Raw genomic sequence first — 17,384 nt, 5'->3', positions numbered from 1 at the left:
GTTCAAGACTTTTTTTTTTTTTCTTTTTAAAAAAGGATGGTAAAGTGAAACAATAGAAAGTGAGTATCAAAACACAAAAAACAAATCAGTAAAATTTGTATCATGAACTTCAAATTCTGAAGCACAGAAGTTAGAAAAATGCCTAAAGCAACAAAAAACAAAGCTAGAACCGTCATTTTCTTAACAATATATATTATTGATATATTGAACGGACAATTTAGGCAATGAAAACAAAAATCAAGTGACAGGTAATCATACTTGTAGCAGAAGAACTGCTAAGTAGCCCACTTATGTGCCTAAATATCTGGACTAAAGCATCAAACTTTACACGTAACTTTACTTTTTCTGATCACTAATAATATACAAAGCAACTTCATACTGGAAAACATATTTTGAATCAAACTTGAAACAAAAACATTAGCAAACTCTAAGACCAAATTTATTTCCTGCAGCATTCTCATGAAAATTCCAATTTACACAATTTCACCTGATTTGTAAGCTCCAGTAACAGATATTCTGTAATAGAAAATTATGGGCCAGGCTAATGTTTCTGTATGATATTCACTTTATCTGCTTGGTGTACAGCAGAACTTCAATTTTGTAACCAACAAAAAATAGTTCTACTTTTTTCAAAATTTAAATAAGTAACTTTTCCAGGGGGGTGGGGGGTGGGGTGGGGGGTTGGTTATGTATGTAAACCAACTGGTTATCAAGATCATGAAAACCACCAAACAATATCTGCATCAAAAGCATTAAAAGCCATAAACTGTACAAATGAAAAATGTAGTTAAACAAAAGAAACACAGCAAAGAAAAACTAGATGGCAGCACCTACCTATTTTTCATAATTTCACAAGTAAAAACTTCAAAACAAGAGAGGCAAAAATGTAATGCAATCTAAATAATGTTTTAAAATACTTCTGAATTTACTGATTATCTCTGAAGAATACAGTCATGCAAGCAAACCCACGCTTATTTCACCTGCTTGTAATACAAGAATCCAGATCAAAATTTTTCTAAGATCAACCAAAGTTCCATCAAATTATAGCTTGTTTCCTAAAAATCCTGTACCTTAACTGAGATCCTATAGCAGATAAAATTTCGGCAACATTAATAATTTTTTAATATTCAGCTAAAATTAACGTCTATCAAAATCTAAAAGGAAACTACAACAACAGAGACAATTGTTCAATTAAATTATGCAGTTAACTCAAACCAATGTTTGCTTTAAGCATCCAAATATTTTATTTCATTAAATGTTTTTTCAAACAAGCATGTTATCACTGAAAAAGTACTCACAGTACATACTTCTTAATGTATCAAAACATTATGATGATATAATACTCATCGAAGACTGAGTACTTTCATGTAAAACATGACATACCAATTTTAAAAAGGCAAGCCTCTTGCAGCTGCACTGATAAGATGAATGTATATAACATGAAAAATGTGTTGGTTTTATATATACCTGAATATTTTGCAATAATTTTTCCCTTAAAAAAAAGTGCGTAGTTAGCTGTAGTTAATACCCCTCCCATTACAATCCTATATGATTTTACAGTTGGACCTAAACTAAAACTATTATACGGTATAATTGTACCTATTCACGTTTTTCTTGAATATATTAAAGAAAACAGAAAGACTGTAAATGTGAAAGACCAGTAAAACACCAAGTACATCTTCCTATTACAGGTACTTCTCTTAATTACTGCTTTCTCTGTACTATTCTGTTACTTTCAGATTCTGATTCTTCTGACTGAATCCATTCCACTACTTCTGACTCTCTGCTTCAGACAACATACATCCTTTTGGGACACACACCCATGCTCCAGAGCCTTTGAGCTTGGCATTAAACTGGTCAGAATTGAGACCCTTCCCACAAGGTACTTGCTTATCCTGAACAGCCAGTTTTTCAGAATTCCTCTAGGAACTGAAACAAGCAGATTATATTCATATTTTACACAGCAGCAATTGAGAGAAGCATAACTAAATGTCTAATCAAAGATTACCGCACCTACAAGTCAAGATGTCTTCCTTTCAAAATGGACTTGCCTGTCTTCTTCCAAGAACCCAACACAAAATTGTCCCCAAAGCTGTACTATGTTTGCTTACATCCTCTACTCCTAAAAGCTGCAAAAAATCAGATGAAGGTATTACAAACAACAAAGTCAAACAATAACTTAAAGAGCAAAGCCAAGCACTCAAAATGTAAGAAACACCAGATTTAAAGTCCGCTGTGCAACATCAATTGTGTGCCTTGATTGCCCAGCTGAAGCTTTTATCTCTGTGCATTTATCATGCAAAGACTGTAATTCACTGCACATGTACGGAAGAGATTAATGTAGGATGAACGGGAAGTTATGTATCTTAATCTTTCTGAACATTTGTGTTTGGCACTGCAATCAAAATATATCTTTTTTTAAACTTGGGAAAGGAAGAGGGATGGCTCTATCAATTCCCTACAAAGGTAAATAATACTATGCTGATATTTGACTTCCGAACCTTCTGCAATGCAATATGTACAGATAAAGTCACTGACTTTAAGGAAAGCATTCTCCTAAGCCCACATACCAAATCCTACGGGAAAGCAAGACTACCCTTTCTCTATTTCAGTAGGTCCCATTGTTCCTAGAGAAGGTGGCTTCCTTCCTCACATACTGTCCTGGATACAAGCCCCGTTGCTGAAGCTAGAGAAATATTAATGAGAAATCTTACTTGTATTCCTCCCAAACAGCTGGGAAAAGATCTAGCAAATGATGGCCCTGGGATATGGGAAGAAAATCTTGTATCACTGGGCTGCAGAAGTAGTTTAGAATCTAGACAGCTCTGTATGCATTGGTCAACAGTCTCATTTAAGAACATTTAAAACATTGCCTTACGTTCCCCCTCCTTTTTTTGAGAGTGGAGGAGGAATTAGCTGTTGAGGAGCGAGATTCAAAGCGCTTTCAAATTTAGATAATTTTGTGGTAATTTTTCAGACAATCTTTCTTGTAATTTTTAAAAAAGTAATTAATCATTAATTTTATATTCTCAGTTACCATTCTCAACACTTCCTAAGGAGCTGCCAAAAGTAACTGCCAGCTTTTGCAATTTTTTTGGGCTTGTTTAATAACCTGTGTTTTAAAGCTATGTAGCTCATAACACAATTTCTTAACACATTAATTACTTCAAGTGCATATACAAATTAACACTGAAAACAATCACTTAGCTGAGTAACTTATGACACATGTCACTGGCTACAAATTAGGACAACCTGAAGAAAAGCAACCATAATACCTATGAAGCATGAAAGCTATTCCTTCTTCTGGCATGTTCTTCATAATAAGACACTATTTCCTAGAATACTTGTAGCAGACTGCGAATTTCTATCTGCATAGACTTTCTACATAGGGAGAAGTACAGTAAAACACAAACTCAGCAACTGAAATACATCACTAAATTCTACGCATTTAAAGCACCCTGCATTTTAAGCCAAATAAAGCTATCTTAAAATAACTGAATAAAAACATAATTATAAATCTGAGCTCTGCATAGTAAAATAACAATCATCCACTAACTTATTTGAGAGATAGGTGTTTGATGATCTAGAGGTTGAAACATTGTAGCCTGCAATGTTCATCAATCTTGCAAAATATATTGCAGGACTCAAGCAATTGATGTTTATATTCTGTCTGGGTTGAGCTAACAGCACACACAATTTTTCTGTGTTTCAGTCACAGTGGAGACTAGGACTCCTGAATATTATACTTTATAGACATAAAAATATAAGACAATATTTTCCATACATTTTAAAATTCTACTGAAAATTTGAATTCCCAGAATTTAGCTGACATGAGGATTTGATTCTGAAAGAAAAAAAAGCTTAATTACAAACTCAATGATGAAATTATTTTTCAATACACACAATTTCCTGTATTTTAGAACTCAATCCCTTTTCTTGATTAATCATAACAACTACTCAAACAAGTAACTGACACTTCTAAAACCTTAGCATAATATTCACCATTGGACACTTCCTCCAGAAAACCAATGAATAGTCTTTGGTTATAAACCATCCACCTAATACAATAAAGGTCTAGTATATAGTTCTGATATTCTACATCTTTCGAATTTAAACTTTTACAATCTGGTTTTAAAAGGCTGTCAACCACCATTTTTAAAGAACGCTCTAAGGCCAAACATATCTAGAACATAAGCACTATCAAAATGAAAGAAGAGTCTGCAGATCACATACATTGAACTTCCATGACCCTGCAAGTTTCCCAAGGACAGTATTAATTATTTCTTATCCTTGTTAATTACAACAAATAAACGATGCAGTACAGTTTGGGTAGCTACCACAAAGGTCTGTCAAAGGAGATGAATCCTGACAAGCTACAACACCATGATTCTAATCATGCTATGCTAAAATAATCACACTTTTGCATCCTGTAAGACATTTATCATTCATAAGGTCTTGCTGGTTTTCTCTAGTCTCAGTCAGCTTATTAGCACTGACAATTGTAAAGGAGTATCTGTAATACAGTATAGCATTTATCTGGGCAGAACTCTGCACAAAAACAACTACATCTTTCTAGCACCTGAGCTCCTTCAGGATTTACGTATCTCTACCAACATAAGAACATGCAGTATCCTCACAACTTTATTGTTATATAAATCCAACAAGTCAGATTATACTCCTTCTGCAACCTTAGCTGCTTCATATAACTAGAGAACAGCTGCCTGAGGCTAACATGATCAACTCCCAACATTTGCTGTGCACACATCTTAAGGCTGACTCTGGGATCCAAACTTCAGTCTTCTAATACAGACTGAACACACGGCCAAGCAGTTGGTCTGCATTTCTGTATGCTTCCAAAGGTTCTCTGGACAATAAAGTTGTATTTCCTCAAACGTTTTCCAACTACAGACAATTTGTTAATATTTAATTTGTTATGAATATTTCCAGTCTGAATTTTAACTCTGTATGCTGGCCACAGCAATTAAAGTTACATGAAAACTAACAGTATGAAACAGAAACAGCTAAAACTAACTCATTTTAACAGACTGAGATCATGTTCTTGGTACAGTCCCACCCCACAATTTCTGTTTTACATTTACACTACGCACTTGTCTTAGGATACATTGCTAGAATGTGTGCTGTGCAGTCCCTTGTAGTCACTACTGAAGAACTGACTGTACTTACTCACAAAGAAAGCCCCAAATAACCAAAACCATACATACAAACTCAAAAGAATGGATTTTTGTTGTCATCAAACTAGTTTAAAAAAAAAATAAAAATCTCAAAACTAACACAGGCTTATCTCTGTGTTTATTTTTCCTGCAATACATATTTATCTTTGAAGGCTTCTACAAGTCTTCTTACCCTTCCAGATAGCACAAATTTAAACATTAAATGGCTGCCTTTTCTGTGAAGAGCTCTTTTACAAATTCCATTCAATACTGCACTTACCTCTCTTCTGAGAGCATAAAGTTTTTCAGGTGTTTCCAGGCTTTTATTTATATCTTTCCTGAGATACATTCCACTGAGATACAATCTTCCTAGTGACACTCATTCCTAAAACTTGTAATCTAGTTAGCTACTATGGGGTTTCGATTGTCTCATGCTATCAATTTGATTCTCCAATTTTACTCTGGCTTCCTTCTCTTCAGAAGAGTTTATCGTTGTTTTCAGTTTTTGAATGAAATTTAATAAACTTTTAGACTGTAGGTATGGTGTAATGAACAAAGCGTATCAGGGGACAGCAATCAAATGTTAAACATCAAGAAACAAATGTTTAAGTTATTTCAAGCAACTTTTTTATTTCTTTGCTTTACCTCAAAGACTGACCCAAGGTCCTCAAGACCTATGATACTATCCAAATTATTGAGCTGTTTTCCCCAATATTCTTTCTGACTGCCCTATACAACAATCATCTCTTTCCACACAAAATTACTTATCACTTCTGCAAACACAGACCTTAGACAGAACTACCTTAAACTCTGCTAATCTATTATTATTATGGCACAGCTGCCCTGTCCTGACACCCAAAGATGTCGGCCTCTACATTTTACTAAGATAGCTCCGCTCTAGCCCAAAATGTCCAAAGCTCAACTGCCTCCCTAAAAATTGTAAACCAATATAAAACCAATAAACTTCACCTTTGAAAATTAATTAGTTTGGAGTTGAAATACACACACTCCACTGAAGAGTCTGGGGTAGGAAAGCAAGCTATCCTGTCAATCCATATGAAAAAGGAAATGTAGTCATGATACAGAGAAAACTTCAGTGTAGGCAGATCACACCCACAGGTGAATCAAATCTTTTTTTTTAAATAAAATATTAGAAAAGTTAATTATTACAAATCCTTGTATTGCACATGCTTGGCTTTTTCTTTTCTAATTTCTAGTGAAATCTAGCTATCCCGAGCATCCATTCAGCATGCTGGGATATCACAATGCTTCTGATTCAGAGGAACAAGGGGCACTTACTGAACCAGTGGTATACAGTCCAAACTAAGTTCTGGCTAAGACTAAGCCTTCTAGCCTCCAATGATCCCATAGTCTCAACAGAGTCTTGAGTGACTCTATAAAGTAGATTTTCTCTGAAATACAAAAAAAAAATTCCTAGGCCTCAGAAAACAAACTGTACTTGAGTAACAAGTTCCTATTCCCACAATGAAAAAGGGGAGGAAAGCACATCTGCAAAAACATAGGAGCAAATAACACGTGAGACAGAGGAAAATGTAATACACAAAAGTAAAGAAGTGAAATTAAGCCAGACATACCTGAGTTGTTGATAGGCGAAAAACGGGGCCAGTTGTGGGCACAGAAAGTCTAGGTGAAATGCTGGCAGGAGCCTGTCCCTGCGTTTGTACTTGAGCCTGCATTTGAGCCTGGGCTAGAGCCTGCTGAGGCACCATCACAAGCTGTCCAGCATCTGTGCGCACCAAAACCATACCTAATGAGAACAAAGTAACAGTAACTATACAATAAAGAATGACATGAACAACAATATCTAAAGAACTAACTACAGAATAAAATCAATGTATAGCACTGTATATTTTTCTTTATATTGTTATCTTTTCCTTTTTATTCTGGTGTAACATGATTTTTCTTTTATTTTGAAGAAGAAAAGGAGCACCTAGTAACAGACAAAAACTAATAGCCAATTCAGTTTGGAATCCAAATAGCTGCAGTTTATGGATAACAGTGATGAAAAAAAAAAAAAAGTCATTTGAGTGTATAGGCATACAGCGACTTTCAACGTCCCAGCTACGGTCAGCAGAATAAAATCAGAAAGAAATAATTCACTAAAAGGAAACTGTAGTGACAATCCAGTAGCTGAGAACAGAATTCAGTATGAACATAGCAGGGACAATGGCATTAGAGCTTCACTAAAACAACAGCTTTAGGGGATGTGTACATGCAAACATTAGGCCAGACACATTTCTGAGTATACAGTAGTTGAGATTTAGCTACTCATTGAGCCTTAACGGATTAATTTATTTGGTACCCATCATCACCATATTGGGAAGCGCTTCCTGTGGTTTAGACATCAAGAACAAACATCGCCAAACCCAGAGAATCAAGTCAACCGCTCCTCAGCACAAAATGACACGAGCGCAGATGCTTCAGGAAAACACCAAAGGACATGTTTTAAAATTAACAGAGTACTTTGTAAATGTTTTCTAACGCTTCCTGGAAGTAAATGGTAATTTTTTCAGATTATTTTCTAGTAATGTGTTATCACAAATAGAGCTCTTCTACACACCACAGCCCATGCCATCAAGTTTTGCAGTAAGTTTTCCACAGTCAGCAGGTCAGAAAAGGGGAAACAATGGCTAAGTTGGTCCCTGGATCACCTGGAGCATCACACTTACTCAAGATCACTGCAAAGCACGTTATGCACTTCCTCTAGTTCACTCAGAACCAAGCAGCAGTTTCCTAGCCAAATTATTTAAAAAGCATTTCCAAGTTAGTTCCAGAATACATTTTAATAATTTAACCTAGACAGGATACGATGGGTCTATAAACAGAAAAACATCTTGCCTGCAACTACGAGAGAACAAAAAAATAAGAATCTATGAAGTCACTTTTATTCTATTGATAACAAGGTCATTAGACATTGTTTGTACAATTTATCTCTATGTGCAAATTGCTTCATATATATTTTTTAATTTTTCATGGGAAAATTAAGAAGGTAAAAGCATACATTAACTTTTAATTATTGCCTTCCAAGAAAAAACCCATCTCAGTAAAGTGGCACGGTTTGCAGCATACCGTAAAGAGGATAAAGACATTTGAATGCTATTACATCAAGCAAGTAACAAATTTCAAAAGGACCCTACACCAAGAAACTCTTCCTTTCAGTCAGAAATACAAACCCCAGCCCTGGGATGAACATGAGTGAACTGCAGCACCACTAAAAGCCCTCATACAAGTAGCTTTAGGTGCCCCAGCCAACCCTCACTGCTGAAAGCACAAATAGAAGGCAAAGTTCTGCCACTACAAACTAAAGATTTGTGGAAATCAAGCTTTACGGTGAAAGGCAGAGCGCTACAGCAAGGACCACATACAAAAACCATGATTGTAACTCTGTCAAAGCCCAGAGAGTAATTTTTAAAATAAAAGTTGAAACAAACCCATAAAAACTCTTCCAAAAGATAACTTTTGTGGTCCATTACCCATTTAAGCACCACACCTTGGCGTTCATATTTGCAGAAAATTCTGTAAGCCAATGATATATTTGGTATATGCCATTCCTAAATCAATTGGACATACTAATATTAGCACGTTGCTAACACCTGGCCAAACAGGTAACACTTCTCTGATTATGCTGTGAACCTTATATGAAAATCCTCATAGGATAATGCCTACTACGCATTAAAAAAAAATCCATGTGCTATTTGCACAGATTCACAGGTGTGTTGTTAACTTATCTTCCAGTTTTCTAAAACTAACTGAATAAAAAAATTGCATGGGAAGGACAAATTAATTACACACATGCCACAGTTTCCATAAGAGTTGCAGATGTAATTACTACTATAGATGCATATATGTTAATGTATTAATGTTACGTCTTAATTCAGTTTGGAGGACTTCAGATTTATTTTACTGAGCAATATGTACAAATTAGAATCTGGTTAAACTATGAGATTAATTTTTCCTTACTGTCAGTCATGTAAAAATGAAATATACAGCTTGAGTATTAGATGCTAAAATAACTTATTCTCAAAAAAATATTATAAATTTCTGCTTTAGACAGCAGTTTACAATATAGGAGTTTCAAAATTAATTATAAATGATCCACCACTTTAAAGAGTAAAAACTCAAAAATAGCATTGTATTTTCTGGATAACTTCATTTTAGAACATACTGTCTTCATGTTTACACAAATTTAATGGATTTCAAAGTACCTTGTAATAAAATCAAGTTCAAATGATAACCTTCCACAGTATAACTTCCGTAACATTTTCTAAACCTTGGACCAGATTTCTTTCAAAGGCTCTACTTTCCATCTTCTACTTGAAAATTAAGTAACAGAAGAAAGTATTGACACAAGAAACATCAGAAACTGTATGCAAAGTCATGATACAGTTTATCTTATGTGTATAGCAATTATCAAACAGATTAACAAAAGGAAATCAAAGGCTAAAGGCACTAATATAGCCTGAAAAGCAACCTCTTACCTGTTTCAAGTTAGTTAGGTCTTAGGTCAGTGGCTTCACTGAGTTTTATAGGTCTGGAGCATTAGAATCTGGAGCAGGACTTTCATAAACCATGGCCAAATACACAACTATACTAAAAGTTCACTTAGAAGCAAGCTTCTACGCCATCACATTTTTGCTCCACTTAGCTAATTAATATCAAATATTTTAAGAAACCTAGTGGAAGAAGTTATTTTGTACTACATCAACAGCTCCACATATTAGCGCGCTATTGATACCAACAGTAAAAAATTAGTTCAAAGGTTCAATCACCTCCTAAATCAAGAAGGCACAAAAGTTGCCAACTTTTTGCAGCATTAAAATCTAAGTAGGGGACCACAGAATCCTTGAAAGTTTCAGATGAAACGATGCACGGTTAAAGCAGGAATCTCTAGGATGAAGGAGTGTGATGTTGGTTAGTTAGCAAACTGCCGAACTCACATTTCTGGTGAAGAAAGTTAAGAAACTAAGGGGAGAACAAACAGGGCATAAGGACTACTGGAAATAAAGTCTGGTGATGTAAAGACGCAGCAGAGTGACAGCATCACGCTTGCTGAAGTTAAAATTTTTAGGTTAAATTACACAAGTTAGCCTGTATCTTGCCACCTGACTCAGGGCAGAGGACGCTCTTTGAAGGGAAACTTTTCAAGCCTACCACGAGTAAAGCAGAAAACGGAGCCCCTCGACACACACCCGCAGTTACGGCTGCCCAGCACCCCGGGTGCCCGCCCGGCACAGGGCAGCTGCCGCCGCCCCCCCCCCCCCAGCCAGGCAGGCAGGCAGGCAGGCAGCCCCCGGCCCCAGCCCCACCAGCGACGGCCCCGTTTGTCACACGTCGCCCGCAGACAGGTGGCTCTTCTTTTGTTTCCAGCACGTCGAACAGCGAGAAGACGGCAACTTTGGGGAAAAGACCCCACAACCGAAAGGGGGGGGGGGGGGGGGGAGGAGGGGGGAGGAGGGGGGAAAAGGTTAGGAAGAGCAGCGCGCCCGCGGCTGAGGCGATTCCACTTACCGGGCGGGATAGTGAAGCCGGGGGGCAGCTGGATGGTGGTCTGCTGAGGCGGCCTGACGATCAGCTGGGGCGCCACGATCCGGGGGGCAGCGCCCAGCGCCGGCCTGGGCGACAGGGCCTGGGGTGCCGCGGGGGCGACGGGGAGGGCAGCGCCCGCCTTGGAGCCGCTGGCCACCGGCTTGGGCGCGGCGGGGGGCGGCGGGGCGCAGTTGGCGACCGAGCCCGGTCCTGGTGGGGCGGCGGGCGCGGGGCTGGCGGAGTTACTGAGTGCGTTTACTGCGGGGAGCGGGCCGTGCGCGGGCTTGGTCTGTGCTGTGGCGGCGTCGGCTCTGCCGTGGCTGCTGACTGGTGGGACTGCCGCCGGCCGGCCCCCGGCGCCCTCCCCGTTGGGCGCCGCCTCGCCAGGGAGCGGCGCGGTCGCGGCGGTGGCGCCCTCCGCCGCTCCCGCCGGCCCCCCGCCCCCCGCCGGGGTCCCGTTTCCCCCCGCGGCGCGCTGCGGCGGAGGGCCGGCGGCGGCGGGCGGGCTGCCGCCGGGGCTGGGGCTCCCCGCGTCCCGGGCGACGGCGCCGGCGGCCACATGGTTGTTGACAGGCTGGGCAGGGGCGCCGGCGGGCGGGGGGGCGGCGGGCTGCGGCGGGGCAGGGGCGGCGGGCGCGCCGGGGCTGCTGCCGCCGCCGCCGCTGAGGAGAGCCGCTCCATGTGATTGCTGCACACTACTACTGTTTACACTCACTCCCCTCCCTGCCGCCGCCGCTGCCGCCGCCGCCGCTGCCGCCGCCGGGGAGGACGGGGACGGGAGCGGCCCCTGAGCAGGGGCTCGGCTCTCCGCGGCTCCGGGACACCCCGCCGCCTCCTCTGCCCCAGGCGCGGGAGCAGGCGCGGGATGCCCTTGCTGCTGCCGGACGGGGCTGCTGCCCCCCGCTAGGCTCCCCTGGTGCTGCTGCTGCGGCTGCTGCTGCTGGGACGGGGCGGAGGTCCTGGGCTGGGGCGCCTCGGCGGAGCCCCGGCCGCCGGCCAGCTGCGATTCCAAGGAGCCCACCAGGTCGCTGACCGCCTTCTCGTCCACCTCCTCGGAGAAGAGCAGCATCTCTTCCAGGGGGTCCGTGGCGCCCGCCGCCATCTTGCGCTGAGCTGGGAGCCGGGCGCGCAGCGCGCAAGCGCGCCGGCCTCTGCCGCGCGCGGGGCATTCTGGGAGGGGCCGGCTTCCTCCTGCCCCGCCAGCGGGGCGGGGGCGGGGCGCGCCGCCGGCTGCTGTCGCTGCGTGCTGCTGTCGCTGCGTGCTGGCGGGCCCCGCCGCTGTGCCCGGCCTGGGCGCCGCGCCCGGCCTCGCCGTGTCAGTGGGGGCCCGCTGAGACCTGCAGCCCGCCTGCGGGGCCGGGGAACGTCCCGGCGGCCTGAGCGGCCCGGGCGGGGGCCGGCTGCCTGAGGACGAGGGCCCGTGGTCGTTAGCGGGAGGCCGGGAAGCCGAGGGGCGGCGGTGTGCCCAGGCGGGCGCCTCAGCGGTGCCAGGCGGGGAGCGCGGCGACCGTAGGGCCGTGTCCGCGGGGACTGCTGGCGGGGGTTGGAGGCACGCAGGCCTGCGGCCCTGGTGCGGAGGGGTGTGAGCTTGCCGGCTGGGAGCTGAGTGTCACGCAGACACGTTATCGTTTGGTAGCGAAGCGGCCGTAACCGCGCCTTCGCTCGTACCCTGTCAGGGTGCCTGCAACGGCGCAAATTTCTTCACGCCCAGGGAGAGCCGAAAGCACCGGCAGGGGCTCAGCGGCCCTACGCACTAACGCCTTCAAAGGAGGGAACTTGAAGCGCTGCTGAAGCTGTTTGAAATCCTAAGATGTGCACAGAGTACCCGCACTCACGTTTGCACTGCTGTGTCTACTTTAGTTTTGGATATTTTCATCCAAAGCTTTACCTAGACAAGAACGGTTGCAGTAATACACTTTCCTAACGCGGATGCTGTTAACAGAAGACTTGTAAACCAAAGCTAAGATTCTTTGCATCATGGCAGCAGCTGCTCTGGCGTACTGTATTCCCTCAGCATCCCCACAGGAAATTGATAGTAGTTAGTTTTGTCACTAACGCCTTCACCGTTGCAGTCCTGTATGCCCTTTTCCCATTGATGCTTGCCTCGTGCATTCAGAAATAACACTTAAGGGGAAGACAGTGGTCCTAAATCATCGTTTCCTTGACTAATGACAGGGCAGTTTCTTTGATGGGACATTAAAAATAAATAATTTTCCCCCTAAGAATAACTGTTGCCCACAGTTCATCGCATCTGTTCTTGCACACAAGTGATAACCACTGTGGATTTGTGATGCTGCCAGCAGAAAGCAGCTTGGATTCCATTATCTCTCTCTGCTGGCCTGCAATAGCGTGGATGTCTGCAACTTGGATGTACTTGAGCTGCTGCTCTGTGCCCTGAAATGGTGACTCATTCTTCATTCTGCAATTTTTCAGGATTTCCCACAAAATGAGAAAAGGTGCATCAGTGAATAACCCACCTTCAGTTGCACAGTGCCCTGATGGAAATGAGCGTAGGGCTCACTGCGCACCTGTATGTGCAGCTCTTCTCCATCCCCAGCCTCAATCTGTTAAGTCATATATTGTATGACTTGCTTGGGTCATAAGACTAAACTGCTAATTGGTTTGCTACCATCAGTTTCCTTTCAGTGTAGGTTACATTTTTATTCAGTTTTTCCTGAGTGTCTCTTTATAACCTTTAGGAGCAGGTTTATGATGAATCAAAGTAAACCACTTCTAAAATGTATTAAAAATGAGTTGCACCAGTTTAATTATGGTAAGTTTGAATGTCTCCTGAAAATAACCCAGTGCATATTTCTTAAATAAAGTGCCCAGTAAAAATAATGAAGGCCCAAAGGTGTGGTCAGGATGTATAAAAAGGAGATGGTGCAGTAAGTGCATGTGAAAGCACAGTAGTGCTTATGAAAAACAGTATTAAGTATATGCAGGAGATCTATACATCACAAATTTGCTTAGCAAATGAGTATTGCTTTTATGACATGCTACAGCTGAATTAAATCTGGGCTTTTAACAAATGTTTCTACCAGGAAATTTAATTAAAATGTAACAGGGTATGACTCAATTTGCTATTGCACAAAAATAAAGAATATTCATTTGAGTTGGAGAAATACCAGAATCTATCCAATATTACTTTGTTAAGAGTCCCACATTTTCTTAATTTTATCAGAGAAGATTCCTGCTTCCTTCACTTACTTGTCCTGATCCTGAACTTCATTTGCGTACCACTATCTCCAGTTTTTATAAAAGAATGGAAAGTTAGACATATGCTTCTGCAACTAGTCCCAACTATGAAAAAAGTTTTAGTATACATTTGTCTAACACTATGGCATTAAACTGGGCACATCCATAAAAACCACCTTGAGGAAACTTTATTGCTTTGTAACTTCAGAAGATAAAAAGTAATCTTCCCAGTGGAAGGACAAAATGGCAAGCTATGATCTATATGACAGGTTTCAAAACTTAAAAAATTACCTACTTCTAATTACAGTTTTAGTCTTTAAAGTACATTTGTGGGTGGGTAATCTGTAAAACATGAATTCATGTTTCTTCCCACTCACCTCTTCTTAATTGAGCCATTTTATATATATAAACACAGAATAAGGAAGTATAATAGAAATTTAATAAAACATGATGCATACTGATTTAAATTGGACTCCTTTCAAGTCAAGAAGTGATGACATACATAAGGATGTATATAAACGTTGCTGAAACTGGCTCTGGGCTCACACTTTTATGTAGGGAACAAGACTTTTAGTGAAGTATAGAATCTCTGTGAACTTTTGTATTCATTCTTTTATTATAAAAATATTTTTCAAATATTACATGCTTTTCATCATAGAAAACATATTTCTGAACATATTTGTTGCTCTTTTACTTCCCAGAATTAAATACGAATACAATAAAAATTCAAAAAAATCTGAAAGACCACTGTGATCATCTCCTCTGATCTCTTAAAATACAATCTTTCCTGAATTATTTTTTTGTTTGGAATAGATAATGCCTGCTAGGAAAGTTAGCTTCCAACCATGGTTTTAAAATTGCCTGGGAAAGGAAATCCACCACAAAACTTAAGTTGCTGTTCAATTATCAACACTGTTAAACTCTGTGCCCTGTATCCAGACTAAGTTCTTCATTAATAACTCATTACATGATAGAAGTACCACTGCCATATTAAGTTGCGAAGAGTAATAAATTCACATAGACAAGTATCTTTTTGTCTTCTAAAGAAATGAAAGCACTTAGAAAGAAGCACTGTTTTCCTAGTTATGTGACATGGGTTTCTTTCCAATACATACTTTCAGTACCTTCAAATATACAATTTAACCATCTTAGGTTTAAATTTAACATTAAAAGGGTACCTATAAGATTTTGAGCTAACTTTTTAAGATGAATTTACAGAACTTTTCACATATGTATTTGAAATTAATTTTATGCTATAAAAATATCTTTTCAACTGCTGATTTTAAGTATGAATTAGAAATTATAAATTCCACAAACTGGAGAGCACAAAGATTGCTACAGTAATCAACAACTGTTATAGAAATATGTCTAAATTTAGTTTCATGTATGTCAGTTGCAAAGGAATTTCTTTTTTATATATGGCTTATAGAAATTTAGGAGCTTGTGTTTTGAAGTTAATCATAATTGTAAATACTTGTCTGTACTCATCTAGACAGGACTTAATGGAGAGGCTTGGGAAAATTTGGCATCAACAAGGTTCAAATTTAACCCTTAGAAAGTTTTTCAAAGGTGTATTTTTCTAGTTCTAGCTTTTCTCCCCTATTTTTATTTATTCATTCATTCTGGACAACTTTTCTCTTTCAGAAACTTAAAAGTAAACTTAAGTTTTCTTTCTTTCTTAAGTTTTTAAGTAAACTGACAGTTTTCCCCTTGAATTCTCTCCTGAAATGTTCATCTACTGCATTCTGAGCTGAAAAAAATGTCCATTAATATTTCCTGTTCCACCATACAACCTTGGAACCCTAATTCTATAAATGGGAGTCTTCAACTACAATTTTGAGAAGCAGATGAGGGAAAACTTAGGAAAATGTTGGCTAGAAGCAAAGCCCCATGGCTCTTTGGGGCAACTGGTTGTATTTCAAAGTATTTATCTTCATCTTCTCTGTACTCTTAATGTCAGTGTTGCAGGCCTCCCTGATACACCCTTTCTTCCTTCCCCTCATAGTGTCCTGTCTCTTGGTCAGCCAGGGTCCTGATTGTCCCTGCAATCTCCTCTAAGGGTTTTTTTCCTGCTCCAAGCCCCATCCATATCTGAAGCTGATGCATCTTCTTCTGTAAGGAGGCAGCAACAGGAAAACCACATAATAGGGATTGCAGCTGATCCTTCAGATTGTTATTGGGCTCCCCACCTCCTCCAACAGGTGTTATTTTGTCATGGTTGAGAAGCAGCCACAACAACCTCTAGCAGTCAGGAAGACTCTGTCTCCTTTCTTGTAACAGAAGACAGGTATTTTTTGTTATTTCTCTAAACAGGAGCTTTACTTTGAGCTGAGTTACAAACACTGATTTTCAACAGTCATCTCCCATGGACTTGATGTGGCCACCTATGTCCAGTCGTTAAACTGCAGAACTTTGTTACAAATTCTTTCAAGTAGTACAGGACATTCTGGAAGCACACCACCAGAACAGCTCCCTGGGCAACTCAAGTCCTCCATGTCTTCACAGTTAAACTTGGGCATAGTTTCCAGAAGTCTAGTATGGCTGCTATTTAGAAACACACTGGCCTTCCAGAAAAATCTGGCTCGCTATTGTGTTTAAAAGCCCTATTCTGAACAAAATACTTGCTGAATCTTTACAACACATTAGCAACCAGATGCTGCAACAAAACCTATTAAGTACTCTTTCCAGAAGTTAGTTTTTGTTGCATGTAATTTTCTAGGCTGAAAATGTAACAAGGGGGTGCCCAAGCATTTACATGTTTTCACAGGCAAAGCCTCTTAACAGGAAGCTCATTTGTGATTTTTACTTACGGTGGACAAGTTAAGTGCAATCTCAAAACAGTGGTATTTTTGATGTGGGTTTACTTGTACTAAAAGGGTATTTTTTCCTAATTTTGCACTTTAGTCAAGATTTCAACAGTTGCACTGCTTAGTGTTGCTTGGCAAAGTCTGACTACCCTAACACATTACTAATTGAGTAAAATGGAATCCCCCTTGAAATATAAACTAGTTACCATCACCTAAACTTCTGCAGCTCTTCACATGACTGGATTCCAAATTGCTTATTAAGACTCACAATTTAGCATTCAGTCACAAGTGGCTCAGGCCTCTCTCAAAAAAACCACCCAACCCTCAAATCACCAAATCTACTTTCCCATCCCCCGGTGCTGACAGGCTACAGCAAGGGGGTGCTCCAAGCTGCGAGCCCCAACCCCCGGTGCGCCGGTCAGGAACCCGGGACGTGGAGCCACAGGCCCCACACGGCCCCAACTTAGCACCACTCCGGCACCGCACACCACTCCGGGGCCGGACCAGGCCGGGAAAACGCGACGAGGCACAACCCAGCGGAGCCCACTGGGGAAGCCGCGCTCCACGCACCGAGCCGGAGCCACCGTAAAGCCCTGGGACTCAAGGCCGCTCCGTTTCCTAATGAGGCCCAAATGGCCGCGCCCTCCCCTCAGCGGCTCCC

The 17,384-nt window shown here is 41.3% G+C and overlaps 1 protein-coding gene across 6 annotated transcripts in view; it reads right to left on the bottom strand.

Moving 5' to 3' along the window:
* The window catches only part of LOC308053578 (transcription initiation factor TFIID subunit 4-like), a 152,414-nt gene extending 135,128 nt beyond the window's left edge, over window positions 1-17,286 (bottom strand). For all 6 annotated transcript variants that reach the window (XR_013923672.1, XM_080364993.1, XM_080364994.1 and 3 more), the window contains exons 1-2: window positions 10,701-17,286; window positions 6,767-6,939 (exon numbers count right to left, since the gene is read on the bottom strand). Coding sequence is in view for 5 of the 6 variants with exons in the window: in XM_080364993.1 (XP_080221119.1) it covers window positions 6,767-6,939; window positions 10,701-11,820 (1,293 nt within the window). In the remaining variant the exon portion in view is untranslated. The remainder of the gene's footprint in view (window positions 1-6,766; window positions 6,940-10,700) is intronic.
* Window positions 17,287-17,384: the final 98 nt, after the last annotated feature.

Source organism: Falco punctatus (genome assembly GCF_963210335.1).
Source record: "Falco punctatus genome assembly, chromosome: 14".
In the NCBI taxonomy this organism is placed as follows: Eukaryota; Metazoa; Chordata; class Aves; order Falconiformes; family Falconidae; genus Falco; species Falco punctatus.
The sequence above is the reverse complement of the archived record's forward strand: the minus strand, read 5'-3'. Positions and strand labels throughout refer to the sequence as shown.